The 15,688-nt window shown below is 40.5% G+C and overlaps 1 protein-coding gene and 2 long non-coding RNA genes across 5 annotated transcripts in view; all 3 read right to left on the bottom strand.

Moving 5' to 3' along the window:
- Positions 1 to 15,688, bottom strand: part of LOC134454677 (mitogen-activated protein kinase kinase kinase kinase 5-like) — a 44,217-nt gene that overhangs the window by 15,327 nt on the left and 13,202 nt on the right. Inside the window, exons 5-15 of one of the 2 annotated variants that reach the window (XM_063205836.1) lie at positions 6,164 to 6,219; positions 5,397 to 5,444; positions 4,671 to 4,713; positions 4,003 to 4,075; positions 3,292 to 3,423; positions 2,594 to 2,656; positions 2,112 to 2,193; positions 1,187 to 1,303; positions 629 to 719; positions 381 to 436; positions 215 to 276 (exon numbers count right to left, since the gene is read on the bottom strand). In XM_063205836.1, coding sequence (XP_063061906.1) covers positions 215 to 276; positions 381 to 436; positions 629 to 719; positions 1,187 to 1,303; positions 2,112 to 2,193; positions 2,594 to 2,656; positions 3,292 to 3,423; positions 4,003 to 4,075; positions 4,671 to 4,713; positions 5,397 to 5,444; positions 6,164 to 6,219 — 823 coding nt within the window. The remainder of the gene's footprint in view (positions 1 to 214; positions 277 to 380; positions 437 to 628; positions 720 to 1,186; positions 1,304 to 2,111; positions 2,194 to 2,593; positions 2,657 to 3,291; positions 3,424 to 4,002; positions 4,076 to 4,670; positions 4,714 to 5,396; positions 5,445 to 6,163; positions 6,220 to 15,688) is intronic. The other variant, XM_063205837.1, reaches the window with a different exon arrangement.
- On the bottom strand, positions 8,025 to 10,379 carry LOC134454675 (uncharacterized). Of its 2 annotated transcripts, none has more exons than XR_010035886.1 (4): positions 10,246 to 10,379; positions 9,859 to 10,143; positions 9,517 to 9,661; positions 8,025 to 8,805 (listed from the first exon to the last, which is right to left on the bottom strand). It is a non-coding gene; the product is annotated as an uncharacterized LOC134454675 (long non-coding RNA). The 2 variants fall into 2 exon arrangements; XR_010035885.1 differs by having other exon boundaries at positions 9,913 to 10,143; positions 10,246 to 10,376.
- Positions 12,301 to 14,657, bottom strand: LOC134454676 (uncharacterized). The gene is made up of 4 exons (XR_010035887.1): positions 14,467 to 14,657; positions 13,201 to 13,270; positions 12,838 to 12,930; positions 12,301 to 12,392 (listed from the first exon to the last, which is right to left on the bottom strand). It is a non-coding gene; the product is annotated as an uncharacterized LOC134454676 (long non-coding RNA).

Here is a 15,688-nt window from a genome sequence, read left to right as displayed (position 1 = left end):
TTTGTTTGTTTTTAATAGACTATCTAAGAATTCATTGTAGCATATCAACCACTAATTACCACTAATTACCACTAATTACCACTAATTACCTCTAATTACCAATTTAGGCTTTAGATGTTGTTGGTGTTGCGCCACCTGACCCAAAAAAAACGTCTTTGACCCATATACTGTACATATATATTAGGCATGGCTATGATCAACAAGATGCTCTTACCTTGTTATAGTGCGTCTGTCTGTGCCAGGAAAATCTATCCATCGACAACCATCCGGCCGTACCTAGTAAAAATAACATATTAAAACAAAATAAAAATTAAACTAAAGCTACTCCAAATTAAGCATGTGGTGTATTATTATATATTTCATAGAACATGGCTCCTTACCACTGTATCTGGAGAGTCATTGTTTCTTCGTGGCCTCTGTGTGTAGATTTGTTGTACTGGGGACAACACAGTTTGAGTATTCTTTTATAAATCGAATGAAATATACTGAATGTGAAACAAAATGTACCTCTTGTATATATTGTAGAGGTACTGTCTTCACTAGTTGTATCATAATAAAGCTACCCCCCTCCCCGTCCCCAAACCAAATTAATTAATAAATACATAAATCCACTGAAATGCCAACGTACCATACTCACAAGTGATATCAGAATCGCTCCTCTCTGCTTGATTGTGTCGATTAATAGAATGGATTCTTTTAAGTGAATTTGAAACATCTGTCTGAAAAATATAACAATAAATAAATATTGGAAAATGATAAGGATCAATGGGCAGACCCCACATATACGTTGTTTGACCTTTGGCGCCTGGAGTAACATATGCAGCGTTAAGGCTTTTGAGATTTGAGCTTTTTGTTGCATATGAATGTGAGCTAATTCCAGTAATTGTAGGCCTATTAATGGATGAATTAATTAATGATCACTTATTCATGTACAAGCAATCAACATACTTTTTAGATAATCCAATAAAAACAAAAAAATCATATACGTCACGTGGCATTAGCTGAGCCATTATATTACATTATATCAAATTATATCAAATTATATCATATTATATTATATTATATTATATTATATTATATTATATTATATTATATTATATTATATTATATTATATTATATTATATCATATTGTGTATTATATATTATATTATATATTATATTACATTATATTATATTATATTATACCTCCATGTCCTCGTCTTCTGTCTGTAATCGATCCTTCAGCTTCTCTGGGTGTTGCAGCTGCTCCAGCAGGTCCAGTGTCAGCTCCTGTTTCAGGCCCGGCTGGGCCACGAACTGATGCTGCGCAGAGCCATAGAAGTGTTAGGGGGGTTTACAGTGGCACCTCAACTGAGGTGCAATACAGAAAAGTAGCCACCACGCCCCCCTGTGCAGCGATAAAACAACCCCTGGCTGTGGAACACGCATGGATCTCCCAGGCTGAAATGGGGCCACAAACTGATGCTGTTTCAGACCCGGCTGGGCCACGAACTGATGCTACGCAGAGCCATAGAAACAAGAGTTAGGCCCGGGGGTGTCAAACCTGATGCTGTGCAGAGCCATAGAAATAACAGTTAGGCCAGGGGCCACACACTGATGCTGTGCAGAGCCATAGAAATAAGAGGCCAGCGCTGTCAAACTCACATTGACTGAAGGCCAAAACAAAAATCTGGGGCAAACTCAATATTTCTTTTTTTAAAAACTGATTAAAATTGTGCACACACACAATTAATACTCCTATTTATTTCACAAACAGTTTGCCTATAGTTTGGCCCTGATGTTTTCAAAGGGATACTGTGGTGTAAAATCAAAATGGGAACACTAAATGGACATGACAAGTCAGTATGTGCAGTAAGGATCAACCCTGGTCTAGCCCACACAAATGATAGTCATATGATTCAAAAATGCTATTTAAAGATATTGTCATTGTTGTTACACACACTATTCACAACAATTTGCAATATTTTCAACTAAAAACTTGAAAAGGGCCTTCTTTGGAATGGTGCGGGTTATCCCTGTATTGATCTTAACAACATACAAAGAGCACGACGAAATTTTGAATGTCCTAATTTTGAGTTTACTCCACAGTTGACGTGGTAATTGTGCCTACCGTGAGCATTTTTGCAGCATTCGGCCTCTTTTTGGGGTTTTTGATCAGCATGGCTTTCACAAAATTGTAAAAGACGGGTGACCTGTGTCGGAAACCAATAAAGCATACCAATATTGAAGACCGTTATTAACAAAATATAGATCATTCAATGTCTCTTTCCTATTATGGACATACCCGTAGATGGAAATAACAATTTATAGTAACAAGTTGAAACTATTTCTTCATATTTTTAACATATGCCTCCATGTATGATAACATTCGAACATAAAAGTAAACCAAGACATCTTTTTTTGCATTCACAATAGTGAACAATAGTGTATGTATATAGTGTACGTACTGTATATTGATATTATTCTCTAATAGTGAAAATACTAGCCTACTACATTGAACCTATGCATTTCTTTATAACCTACAAAGATTTCGATTTTGAGAAGTACTTAAAATTAGAAGAACTTTAAATTAAAATTGCACTTGTGTCTTACCATTTGGTCTTGTCCTTCAGCTTTGGAGGCTGATAACCACTCTTAGACATCAGGAAGAGCACTCTAAAGTATAAAAATAAATACAATGTTAAGGTAAAGAGCACTACAGTAATACAATGTTAATGATAAGAGGTGTCAATCCTGTCACAAATTTGATCCAACCATCCCTGATTCAGCTAATCATTAAAAGCACTCCAGACAGGTACACCAATTACTCAGGGAAGATTTTTGACACCTCTGGACTGGTTAAGATGAGGTAAAGGGTCTTTTGGGGTCAGGGCAAGCTAGCTGCAAAAACGTTTTGAAATGAGGAATAAACGGATGAAGCATGTCAAATACCTCAGTTGCAAAGCAGATTACAAACATGCACAATCATAGGCATGCCCAGATAGGGACGAGGTGGTGCTAAAGCACCCGTCTCTTTTCCCCCCTTGAAAAAATCATGCCCTTTTTGAGGACCTTTTTTTTGGAATATACTGTGGTACTTTTTCGACATACTGTAACAACGCATGTGTCAATAATTTTCCGATATAACATAGCCCAGTAAGACAACTGGAAGTTCCACATGCCCACCCAACCCCCTCTTTCAGCGCCTGCCACCCAAAATGTCTGTGCACGTCACACGATCAGAATACTGAGAGAGAGAGAGAGAGAGAGAGAGAGAGAGAGAGAGAGAGAGAGAGAAAGAGAGAGAGTACCGTAGTGGGTGGACATCAAACAGGGGTGGCTGTAGTTCTGCCAGTTCGATGGCGGTGATTCCGACCGACCAGACGTCACACAGCTCATTGTAGCCTCCTTTAATCTCCACGGCAGCCACCTCTGGTGCCATCCTGTAGGGGGCGCAGTCAGAGCAGCACACTTTTAATAATAATAATAATAACAACAACAACAACAACAACAACAACAACAACAACAACAACAACAACAACAACAACAACAATAATAATAATAATAATAATAATAATAATACTTTATTTTTATATAGCGCCTTTCAAAACACCCAAGGTCGCTTCACACGGTATCGTGTAGGAAAGTCTGTCTGAGTGTGTGTGCGAGAGTGTGTGTGTGAGTGCATGTAAGTGACCCATTTTAGCCTGATGCTGCATATACAGTACGTACGTTGTTTGACCTTTAGCGCCTGGAGCGACATACGCAGCATTCAAGCTCTTGAGATTTGAGCTTTTTTTTAATTAAAAATGTGGGTATGTTAGAGCTGAATTAACACATTCTGATGCAAGATGAGGGCCCTAGCTTTTCAGCGCAGCACACTTTTTTATAAAGGTAGCCACCTATAGCATGTCATTTTTTAGTAGTTTATTTCCAGAATATCAAATTTGTGAATGAGCAGCATTTCTTATGTTCCAGACCATGGTCGATGGTGATATTTCACTTAATCACATATATCTCACCAGTAAGGAGTTCCAATGAATGACATCCGACGGGCAAACGTGGCTGTGATCTGTGCAGCAATACCAAAGTCAGCTGGGGACGAGGAAAATAAGATGATTACAATAGGTTGAAAGCCAACTTGGATTCATCAGTTACAAGCAAGTGCCACATATTCCAAATGACCTGGTTTTACGTACTTGTCCATTTCAATTAGGCGATTGCCTGGTCGAATGATCACCTGGATGAATTGGACAGGTAAAACGAGGTAATTTGCAATATGTGGCAATGGATTGCAACAAATGAATTAAAAATGCCCATGAAGTGAAGAGAATATCCGAAGTGCTCAGGGAATTGTTCAGAAAAAATCTTGAAGATGCTCTTTGGTGTTGGGGAAAAAACAATATCTTGTCAAAAAAGGGAGTCCAAGGCACTCTTCTTGTGGAAAAATATTAAAAAGCCTTTATTGAAACATGGCTAAAAAGTTTTAAAACATGGGAGCAGAGACCCACGCGTTTCGGCGCAAGCCTTCCTCAGGGAATCCAAAATGCCCTCCACAACACACACATGCAAGTGCACATACACAGGCACGTACACTTGCAAACAAACATGCTCGCATGCACTCATATACAGGCACCCACGCATAGCACACACACACTCGCACACGCACACACACACTCGCACAACCTACCTAATTTGACCTCTCCTTGGTCATTCAAAAGAATATTGGCGCCCTAGAAATTAAAGCACATTGAAGAGAAATACATAAGGACAATGCGTTACAATGTACAAGTCTATAATTCCAAACTGATTTCACAGAATTCCATTACAGGAACATAGGGAATTGGAATACAAAATCTGTAGCAGTTTCAAATTCTGTGATGGAGGTCATGCCAACAGCACTATGCCAAGTCTATCTATATCTATCTATAAACGAAATAATGCTCTAACTAGTTAAGAAATATTTTTTCAGAAAAAAAACTTTGAAATTAGACAAATCTTGAGAGAGCTTGGAACATGAGACACAGAGCAGCAGAACGGCACAGAGAAAGCAATTCTTTTGGCCCATCACAGAAGGTATTTAATTGCCCACAGATGGGATTCTGAATCTGAATCTGAAATCCGAGACTTCCATGACCCCATGTTCCGTGACCTTTGGTAAAATCTGTGAAACTGCCACAGATGTTGTGTCCCAAGGGGCCTTGTTTATTACACAGAATTCTGTCACAGAAAAACGGCAACAAATTTTGAATTGAAGAAACTGCTACAGATATTCTGAGTTCATGTTGCAACATAATTGCACATAGCCTACTACACAACATGCACCTGACATGTAATTACAATGTAGAAAATATCAGTCAGCAATAAGACATTCATTAAAGCTGTACAAGACCAATACTTTGCCTTGTCAACACACCTTTATATCTCTGTGAATTTTCTTCTGCCCATGCAAGTAATCGAGACCCTATTGATAAGATAATAAAGTATTATTGTTATTATCATAACACAATAAACAATACCTTTGCATTGATTGAACATTCTCTGCAAGGCAAACTCAAGTTTCATTACATTACATGACATTAAATTACTGTACATTGCATTTGGCTTTAAAAGCGACGTACAATCGAGGACATAATCATAGCTGACATCACTCGTACAAAGTGCACAGGAAATATACAGAACAACAAGTGCAGATGCTAAGTAGGGTTCGCTTTTTTTCAATTGTCATTTAGGTCATATAAACAGGATAAACACATACAGTAATTCACCCATATGCATTTATTACCATGACTCCACCAGTGAGAAGATGTTACTAAGTGAAAGTAGAAGTAGTCTTACAGTATATACCTCATTAGGGACGGTGCAATATCTGCTGTATAAACTATGTAAGATCATGTACTTCTATGTAGATCAAGTAAACAAAAATGTGAAAAAAAGATTAAACAAAATTCAAACAGATAAACAAATAGAGTATTGTGATGGAAGAACAGATTTTCTTCCTTTTCAAATATCGCCTGTGGTGATGTGCTAGACGAACTCTCCAGGCAAAAAAACAAAAACATTAATCTAGTTTACTAGGCCACTTGACAAGTTAGGGTGGTAATGGTTGGCTAATGACGCAGCAAATACGTGAGGTACATCAAGTGGTAAAATGTACACACATACTTATAGTAGCATCCTCACCTGTAGCATCTCTCGACACACATATGCAATCTGAATCTCCGAGAGAGGCCCAGTCACTAGAAGAGGAACAACATATCAGCAAATATTTATGAAAAGATCACATTTGTGAATGGGCAGAATACGTTTTGAAAATAAATGACTAAAATGACACAGGCTACCCACTGGGCAAAAAGACGTCCAAACAACGTCTTTTCCAGGTCATTGTTGGACGTCCCAGCAGGGTACCAGAATGTAACGCCAGATGACGTCTTTTTTTTGCGTTATTATGACGTCAGGTATGAACGTCATCAGGACCTCCAGATAAGGGCAAATTCTAGTCCATATTAGGTCATTAGGGATGTCTTATCAACGTCTTTTTCGAAATTGGAATGAACCTCTCCCCCTCCTTACCTCAGTAGTGCGGCCATTAAATTTATTCCATCCAAAACTCCATTTGCTAAAACGAGATAACCTAACATAGCCTCATAACAAAAGCCTAACAACCTAACAAACAGGTCAATTCTTACCCACAGACTCGTTGAATTAAGATGGCAGATTTTCAAAGCAAAAAAGTTAAACTATACAGCTCAACACCCAGCAATGGTGGTATTTTGAGAAAATTAAGGGTAAAGGGTTCTTGAAAAGCAAAACAGTTGAGATTCGAACAAATCCCATCTTAAGACAAATGGTACACACAGTCTCACCTATGCCAGACTTTGTGCACAATCTTTAAAAAGTCCTTTGATGCTCCATGTATGCAACACAATGCAAAATAGCATTTCTTGTTAATTGTATCGACTGCTTCAGAACTGAAGTAACCTCATCACTGCCTCCCATTCAGATCACTCAAATGTTCTAATCTGTTGCTAAAATAAATAAAATGTCTTATAGCAAATGGGACATCACTCTTTGTGGACGTCTTTTTGACTTTAAATTAACTCTGTGAGTTGTCATTCAAACATTTAAGTGACAGCATTAAAAACCTTGAAACTTCTAGTTTTCAAAATATACAGACAATTATCACATGGAAAGTGACAGGGGGGGTTTACTTTTATTTACAAGGTTAAATCTTCAAAAGTCGTGACTACATACCTCTGCAACGTTTTTTTTTTGTAGAGTTGTGTTTACATTCAATTAAAAAAAAATTGTATTACATTAACTTTACTGTCATATTCTTTTTTGTTAGGCTTTTCAGAAGAGGGGGAGATAACAAATGTGATCTTTTTCAAGAATAATTAACACCACTGCGAATTTCATGAAGTATTGATGATTATGACTCGTACACTATCATCTCTTAACAACATTACCGGTGTATTACAAAACCCAAAAGTCTTGAAATTCGAAGTAGTGTTAAATACTCTTGAAAACTTTCTTATGAAATACTGTAGGATCCAACATATTGGAAGAAAAGACATTGTACCTTGGGTTAAGAGACAGTTCATCTGAATGAAAACTCTGCATTACATCAATGGGTCTTACATCTGCCACATCATATCATTTCACAATCGTCCAGTTTTACAACATATTTTTTTTTTTTAAATATGATGGTAACACTTTATTTTAACATTACATAGCTTAGCACTAATACATACAATGTTAACCCATTGATGCCTAAAGCACTTGCAGAAAAGGGTGCTGATGCCATACAAAACTCCAGGCGCCAGGGCCAATGTTGCACAACCCAACATCCAGCATCAATGGGTTAATGCCTGTATAAGTAACTTGTAAGGCATGTACTAAGCGAAATCAAACATTTGTTAGGTCCTTACTGAAGTTATATTAGGTAATAAATCCCAAATTGTGCATGAACAAGGCATTTGCGAATACATGCCTAACGTATGTTTGATTTTGCTTAGTGCATGCCTTACAAGTTACTTACAGCATACAGGCATTAACACTATGTATTAGAGCTAATAGATGTAATGATAAAATAAAGTGTTGCCAAAATGATAATCAAAATAATTCCCTGTAATAATCCTAACAAGCATGAACACAGATAAATTGTCATTAAGTGGTAAATTATGGAGAATCGGTCCTTGAGAAGGGACACAAAATGCTCTTTCTTCAGGTGTTACTTGAAGCTGCATAGGCTGTCTGAATGTCAGTGGATTCAAAAGAGTCATTGAAAGATACTCCCATTTCTGTTGTTGTGGACTGGTGGTGTCTACGTAGGTGGTGTCTACATAGTAAGTCCTTGTACACTTGAACAGCCATCTTGGCTGCAAATTATCATCATATCCTGTGCATCTGACAAAGCGTGTACATGACAAAGATGCCAAACTACTTTCTTGATGTCTGTAGTAGCTATTTACATTTTGGGCATAAACACATGTTGAGTGATCACTGGGCTGCTGGGAAGCTTTGAGAGAAGTTGTAGTGCCTTTGTTCGTTTGTTGGTTGAGATGGGAACGTCATAAACATATTCAAAGAAGGTGAAAACAGAGCTGAGCTGTGCTGGATATAACAAGTTGCAGACCCAGTAAAGCTTGAACAGCTTGTCAATTGTGCAAGTCAGGCCGTCTGCAACGGGAATGGTCACACGGTCATTCCTGGCGGTTATGACAGACTCTTCAGGTTCCCAATGCAGACCACTAGTGGTTGGGTTGTGGATTCCATCTCAGTGTCAGTAGTGCAGTGAAGAGGGATGTGAAGTTGGTTCCAGACTGAGAAGAAGTAGAAGAGGAGGAAGAAGAAGAAGGGGGAGAGAGAGAGAGAGACACATCATCAATAATACTTAATAGCAAGTTTTACTTAACTGATTGAAAGGTATGAAGCATACCAGTCAAACTAAGTATACAGGCATGAAAACGGGTCAGGGGTGAAAAAGGTGAGAAAGGTGCGGCGTGGCACGGTGGCACGGAGCGGCGCGTGTGCTGCAGCAGTGCGCACGAATGTGTGGTGTGCAGTGGCGTTTTTGGGGGATAGTGTTGAGTCATACTAGGGGGGTCTGGGGGCATGGTCTCCCATGGGAGAAAATTTAGCTAAAACCGTCTTTAAATGATGAATTTTGAGCATACTGTAGCGACCCAGGGACAGTGAACATAAGAACTGTCAACCATCTTCGTTACTTCATGACTGTCATGCTGACGCAAGAAATTTAAGCGGTTAAATAAGTTGTTAAAAGGTCACTAATCATTGTGTCAAAGTGAAATTTCTGTAATGCTTTCCTATGAAAATGTATAATCAAAAATCTGCAAAAACTGTGAGGTGTGTATTCACTTTCGTGATATACTGTGTATGAAATTCATTTTGCAATGCGGTATACGTATGAACTTATACAGTATAATATCAGGAAGGAGCCAAGACTGACTTGCACCAACACAGACCCACACGCAAACACACCCAAACGCAAACACACACACACACATTCCTACCAAAGATGTCAGCGATGCAGAGTCCTAGCTGGCCAATAGTGTGTGAGGTGTTAAGTTCCGCCTCTCCGTGCAGCAGCAGCAGGTTGGAGGGCGGGACCTTTAGCTTGACTGACAGGTCTTCCACTGCATGCTTCAGAAGCTCTGTCTGCAACACACATACACATAAATATTACTGACACACACATCAGCTGTATAGGGTTATCTACTTTCCATGGCTTCCCCCAACTATAAAACAGAATTATAATACTTCCTGTAAAAAGTCTTTGACTAGGCAAAGCGCTATACAAAACAGATGTACTGCTGTGTGTGTGTGTGTGTGTGTGTGTGTGTGTGTGTGTGTACCTGTGCTAGTTGTATTTGGTGTATGTCTGGTCTGTGGCGTATCTTTAAGTTTACCAGTCGTGCCCGTGTGTTCTGCTGATGCTGCTGCAAGCGTTTTCATTGGCTGGTTTTCCTGCGAGGGCGTGGACTGCATACGATGGCGATGTCTGCATCGTCAGACTCCTCTCCTTCATCCTCCTCTCCTTCATCCTCCTCCTTTAATTGGCTAGCTGCCGCAGCAATCCCGGCCCCTCTGGTGATGGACGCAGCAGGGAGCCAAGCGCATCCAGCCTCATGTTAATCTCCCTGTCACACGCACACACACAATGTAAGGAAAGTTGACAAGTCACTGTAGAGAAAGTGTCAGTGCGTGGCATGCACACAAGTGTGTGTGTGTTGTGTACTCACGTTAGTTTGCGGTTGGGCCGCCGCCGTGCCTTGAGTGGTGTGGAGGGGGAGGGGGGCGGAACGCCTCAGCACAGTCCTAACACCAACACATACACACACAAGGATGCATTAACACACATCAACATGATGGATATGGTAAGCATACAGCAATAAATTGGAAAAATATTGTATGGCAGGGCTTTTTCCAGGATTTTTTAGTATGAGGGAGGAAGGGGGGGGGGGGGGGGGGGGGTCCTCCCCCCCTTCTGCGGTGCGCGATTTTTAAAAAAATGAAGGTAAAATGGGGCTTTTTGAGACTATCTGAGAGGGACATTTTTTACTTTTGTGGACATCCTAAAAGTACAATGTTGGTGCACTTCAAAATGGCTGAGAAGAAAAAGGAACATATTCCCCTCCCTATATGAAATGCACAAATTAAGCCATTAAGCAAAACTTGAAATTTATTCTGGTACATAGGTAAATATTCATGATCTGGCAGGGAGCTGGGATGAAATTGATCAGGGGGGCAGATTTTTTAAAAGAGAGACCAGAGAGGCAATTACACTTCTGTCCTGAAAATACAATGACTCACATATGAGTACGCTAGCCTATGAGGCTATGATTAGACTACCCATATGGCTTACACTTTTTTTTTTAAGTTGCATTTGGTACCACAGTAACAGCAACTCAGTAATCTGAACATTACCCTTTGAAAATACAACATTGTTCTATACTTGCATTTTAGAAATGAAACAAAAAAGAGTGGATGCCAACCAAACACATTTCCTCTAAATAACAATTTGGCAATATTGAAGGCTTGCACATCAAAAACCTAGGCTACACCCCGAGACTGTCCAAGAAAATACTGACTTCACATGACGTGACGTGATGATGATGACAGTTGAGCAAGTGAGCGCACAGAGAGCCTGCTATGTGTCCTCCCTTGCCAAGGTCTCAGGAGGAGTAACATAAACAGTACTAGCCACGTACTTACAAGATAGTGTATGTATAAACCGAAGCTATTTCTTCTCACAAAGTTAACAGGTTGAGCATTTGTTAGCATTTGTGCTAAGCGGAGAATTAGCTATTCTAGCGCCAAAGTTTCTCTCCAGCTCTTCTCCGTCAGTGGAAGCGCTCGATACTCTCGACGCTTATCTTATTTCAAAACTCCCCCGACTGTTTGTTTGTCTGCCTCTGTCTCTATGTGCACGACGCGCACGCTGTCTTTTGCGCCTTCTCTCGTTCACACGTTCCTGCGTTTCTCTATGGGGTGTATTTATTTTAGGAGCAAAAAAAATTGAAAGGGTTAAAACATCTACTCGCACACGTGCGCCCTTTCCATTATTTCGTTCGCACAATCATTTATTTTAGGGGCATATGCGAGCAAAAGGCTCGCACTGTAGAGCCCTGATCAGGGTGGACGCAGGCTCCCCCCCTCTAAAAAAGAACTTGTTGCGGCCCAAACAGTGAGTAACTTCACCAGCATTTTTCGTGAGCTACGGCGTTGTAGGTGCTCAGGCAGGCAGTCACCCTGCGCAATGATTATTGGAGAAACGCTAATAGGCTATAGCCTAAACGGTAGAGGTCACGATGACAATTCATTTTCCCCTAAATCATTAAATTATCACGCCGCAAGCATTTGAACAGGAGAATCTTGGCTGGTTGATCTAATGTTCAGTTCGAGACAAGGTGCGCCCTGAGCTCTGCCGGCATCTTGCAATGGTTCGTATTCAGACGTGCAGAAAAGTTACTATTATCAATGCGACAGCGCGATGCTGTCTCCATTTTCGACCATTTAGCACTTTAGATTGTTATTAGATCATTATTATCATTACAATGTTGTGGATTAATGAGGCTTTATGACTATGTAACTTTATATTGAGAAAATGTTCTAGGTGCGCTCAAAAAAAAAAAAAAACAAAAAACATGAGGGCGCATCCACGGAGTATGAGGGCGTGGCGCCCTTATTTCCCCGTTCAGAAAAAGCCCTGTAGGGGCTACTATGTTGACTCATGGTCTGTGTGTGTGTGTGTGTGTGTGTGTGTGTGTGTGTGTGTGTGTGTGTGTGTACACTCACATTGTGCTTTGCATGGGTTTGGTCACCTGGTCCGAGTCATCTGAGAGTTCGGTACACTGCTTCCCTCACCATCGCTGTCGCTGTCAGAAATCTGTCAAACACACAATATACAGTCTCAAGTTTGCCGTCCGTGTTAGCTGTAACTCATCCAAATACTGCTACTTTATACAGCAGGCACATATTTACTGACCAAGTTGCTCTCTATGACAAAAGTGCTATGGGCTACTGTGACAGGTAAACAAGAAACAACAGGTTAACAACACTTGGCGCTAATTAGTTCTCTACAACTACAAACCGCTGCTGTTCCCTTCCGTTTGGGATCCATATCACCAAACTATAGTTCTCTTGAACTTAACGGCATTGTTATAAGAATATGGCTATGACAGCCTTAAATAGCAGGTTAAAATATGGTAATTGACATTTTGGTGACAAGGTCATAACTCTGTATCGCAATGAGGTCCTAACAGAGGCTCTGCATGAAAGTGTTTTTAAAGATTAAAAGAAGTTTTTAAAAGTAACTATCCTTTGAAAAATACCTGCACAAAATCAACCAGAAAAGACATCTCAGATTTTACACTGCAGCGGCTTCGGAGTCAGAAGATGTGTGAGAACTGTGTAGCACTTTTCATCTGAAAATGAGAGCAGAAAATTGTACAGCAGTACTTAAATTTCACATTTACCAAAGTCTCTGTGTTATTATAACACTATCACAGTAACATATTTATCACAATTGCATACAATACAACAATAAAAAAAAAATTCTAAAAAAACAAATGAAAGGAGGCAGAGGGCCTGTAAGTGGATGGCAATTAGACACATGATCACATAGACAATATGATACACACACACACACACACACACACACACACACACACACACACACACACACACACACTTACCATCAGTCTGATCATCCAACTGTTCAATCAGAGTAGGAGCTTGGACAGATGTGGCCACAAGACCTGGGCCCTGACGAAGAGAGAAGAGAGAGAGAGGGGGAGAGCACGTTAGTTCCCAGTGCATTGAAGGTACTTTTAAAATCCCGTAGCCATAACTGGTGTTGATACCTTGGTAGTCGCCACACTTCACACGCAGCTGTTCTACTCTGCCACATAAAACTCAAACTTTGAATCTTCTTTTCAAACGTCATGGTATCGTCACCAATTACCATTGCCTACAAAATCTCGTGCGTGGCAGTTTTATCCCTCGAACAGCGTACATCTGGCAAGTCGCACCCTCCATCTGAAACAACTGCCGGTATTTTCCCAACACACCGTCATACGAGGTCTACCGAGACAAAACACGACAGCGTTGACCAGTTGCCCAGATCTACCATATCCAACTACATACTGAAACAGTGAAAACCACGACACTTACATGGAACTACGGTTCAAAGCTTGTCTATTGACTGGCCACAACAACAACCAAGCCGACATAATGTGATTCGGAAATTCGTTTCTATCACCTTTCATCGAGCCAACACAAAACAGTGGGATACTGCTTGCTTTTACTGGTGCTATTCTTTATCATGTACGAGGGTGGCGGATGGTCTGATAACATGATTTGACGCAGAACTGCTTACGTTTGAAGCGCTGAAGTTTAAAATCGCCTCTATGCTAGCTAGCCCTTGCCTTGCCCCCTCCGATACCTGTTACTAGCAGCATCCACTTTTGCCCCACTACCAGTACTAGCTCTACGTCAATCCATCCGTGGTGTTTCAGTATCCTTGCACAAATCCTGTCAGACTTTCTTTCTTTTATGTTCAGAAAATAGCTTTCAAACTTCACATCAGTAAAGTGCCGCCTGATTTATTCCACACCAGCTAATTATCACTTACCATATTAGCAACCAATGTTAGCAAACCATCCAATATCACATTTCAAACCTTTAATTTTCCCAACACAACACGTTTTAACCATTAAGTTAGTCCACATGTGAATTAAAAGAAAATAAATATAATTTATAGTGCAAGCGTTAAAGATCAATAGCTAACTGAGTATCAATAACTAGCTAAATCTGTAGGCTAGCTTAATGTTCACAGAATCACTGAGGCTGTTCCAATGTTCGTACAGCAAAACTTGTGAAGCAGGGTTTGATTTTAACCATACATTAACGGTAACACACGTAATTGTTACGAAATTATACCAATAAAGTGAATTACTTACGCCAGCCTCTCTCGGTGTCTGAAGTCAAGTCGCCGCATCTTGCATTTCCAACGGTAGAAAAGGCGGGCGGAAGTCTGCTTTCAAATGTCCACAGTCACGCGATTGGACAGCCAAACGGCCGTTAGTTTCTCACTTGTTGTAGCACGACCCAGAAATGAATCTCTTAACTTCAGGTTTCACACATTCTGTGAAATCTTACACAAAAAATGACACATAATCTGTCAATGCTGTGTACACATCCCAATGTGTTATTTTTTTGACACATCTGTTTAGGCAGTCCCCATTGGGTAAATGTTCAGACGTCTAATGGACCTCATAGTTTGACGTCAAAATAGTATACCTATTTTGCACGTCATTTTTGGGTACAGAACTGGTCTTAGACGGACGGACGCGATATGGACAAGATATGAACGTCTATGTGACGTTCTATGTTTAGTGGGTACTAACTAGACCAGCCATTCTCAAACTTCAGAACACCAAGGCCCACTTTGAAATGTGAAAAAATTCTGGGGCCCACCAAACCATATAGCCCAATATATTATGTAAGGGTTAACGTTCGGCGAGAAGGTCGCTACCGTGGAATAGCAGCACGACAGAGAGAATCTTTAGACCCCGACGCGGAGCGGAGGGGTCTTGTTCTCTCTGAAGTGCTGCTATTCCACAAAGCGACCGACTCGCCGAAAGTTAACCCGCTTATTATATGGATATACTTAAATGATTCACACATGCGGGGACATTTCTTTAGACCTATTTAATGTTAAGATTGTTGCTGCGCAAAACAAAACAGTGCCGTTGTGGAACACCGCTAGGCAACAGCTAGGTAGGCTAGCCAGGACAACAGGTGTTGTCTACAGGGTTGCCAGATGAAGCTGAGGATTTCCAGCCCAAAAAATGCTCAAAACCCGCCTAGAAGCTCAAAATCCCGCACACGGCCATCCTAAGCAGCCCAATTGGGCGGGAAACAGCCCAATCTGGCAACACTGGTTGTCTATCACAGCAGCTGATTAGAGTGACAAAAGACCGGACCCCCTGCGGAGTGATATCAAGCCAGTGGCTTTAGCAGTGAACGTCTTGTTGCCATTGACAGCGGTAGCCAGGACAACGGGTGCTGTCTATCACAGCAGCTGATTAGAGTCTTGTTGAAAAGTCGCTTTAGCAGTGAAAAGTCTTGTTGCCATTGACAGCGGTCTGTTATAGACCAACCCGTCCGTTATCGAAAAAT

Source organism: Engraulis encrasicolus, chromosome 8 (assembly GCF_034702125.1).
Source record: "Engraulis encrasicolus isolate BLACKSEA-1 chromosome 8, IST_EnEncr_1.0, whole genome shotgun sequence".
NCBI classification, from domain to species: domain Eukaryota; kingdom Metazoa; phylum Chordata; class Actinopteri; order Clupeiformes; family Engraulidae; genus Engraulis; species Engraulis encrasicolus.
Note: the sequence above shows the minus strand (reverse complement) of the source record. Positions and strands in the feature narration are given on the sequence as shown.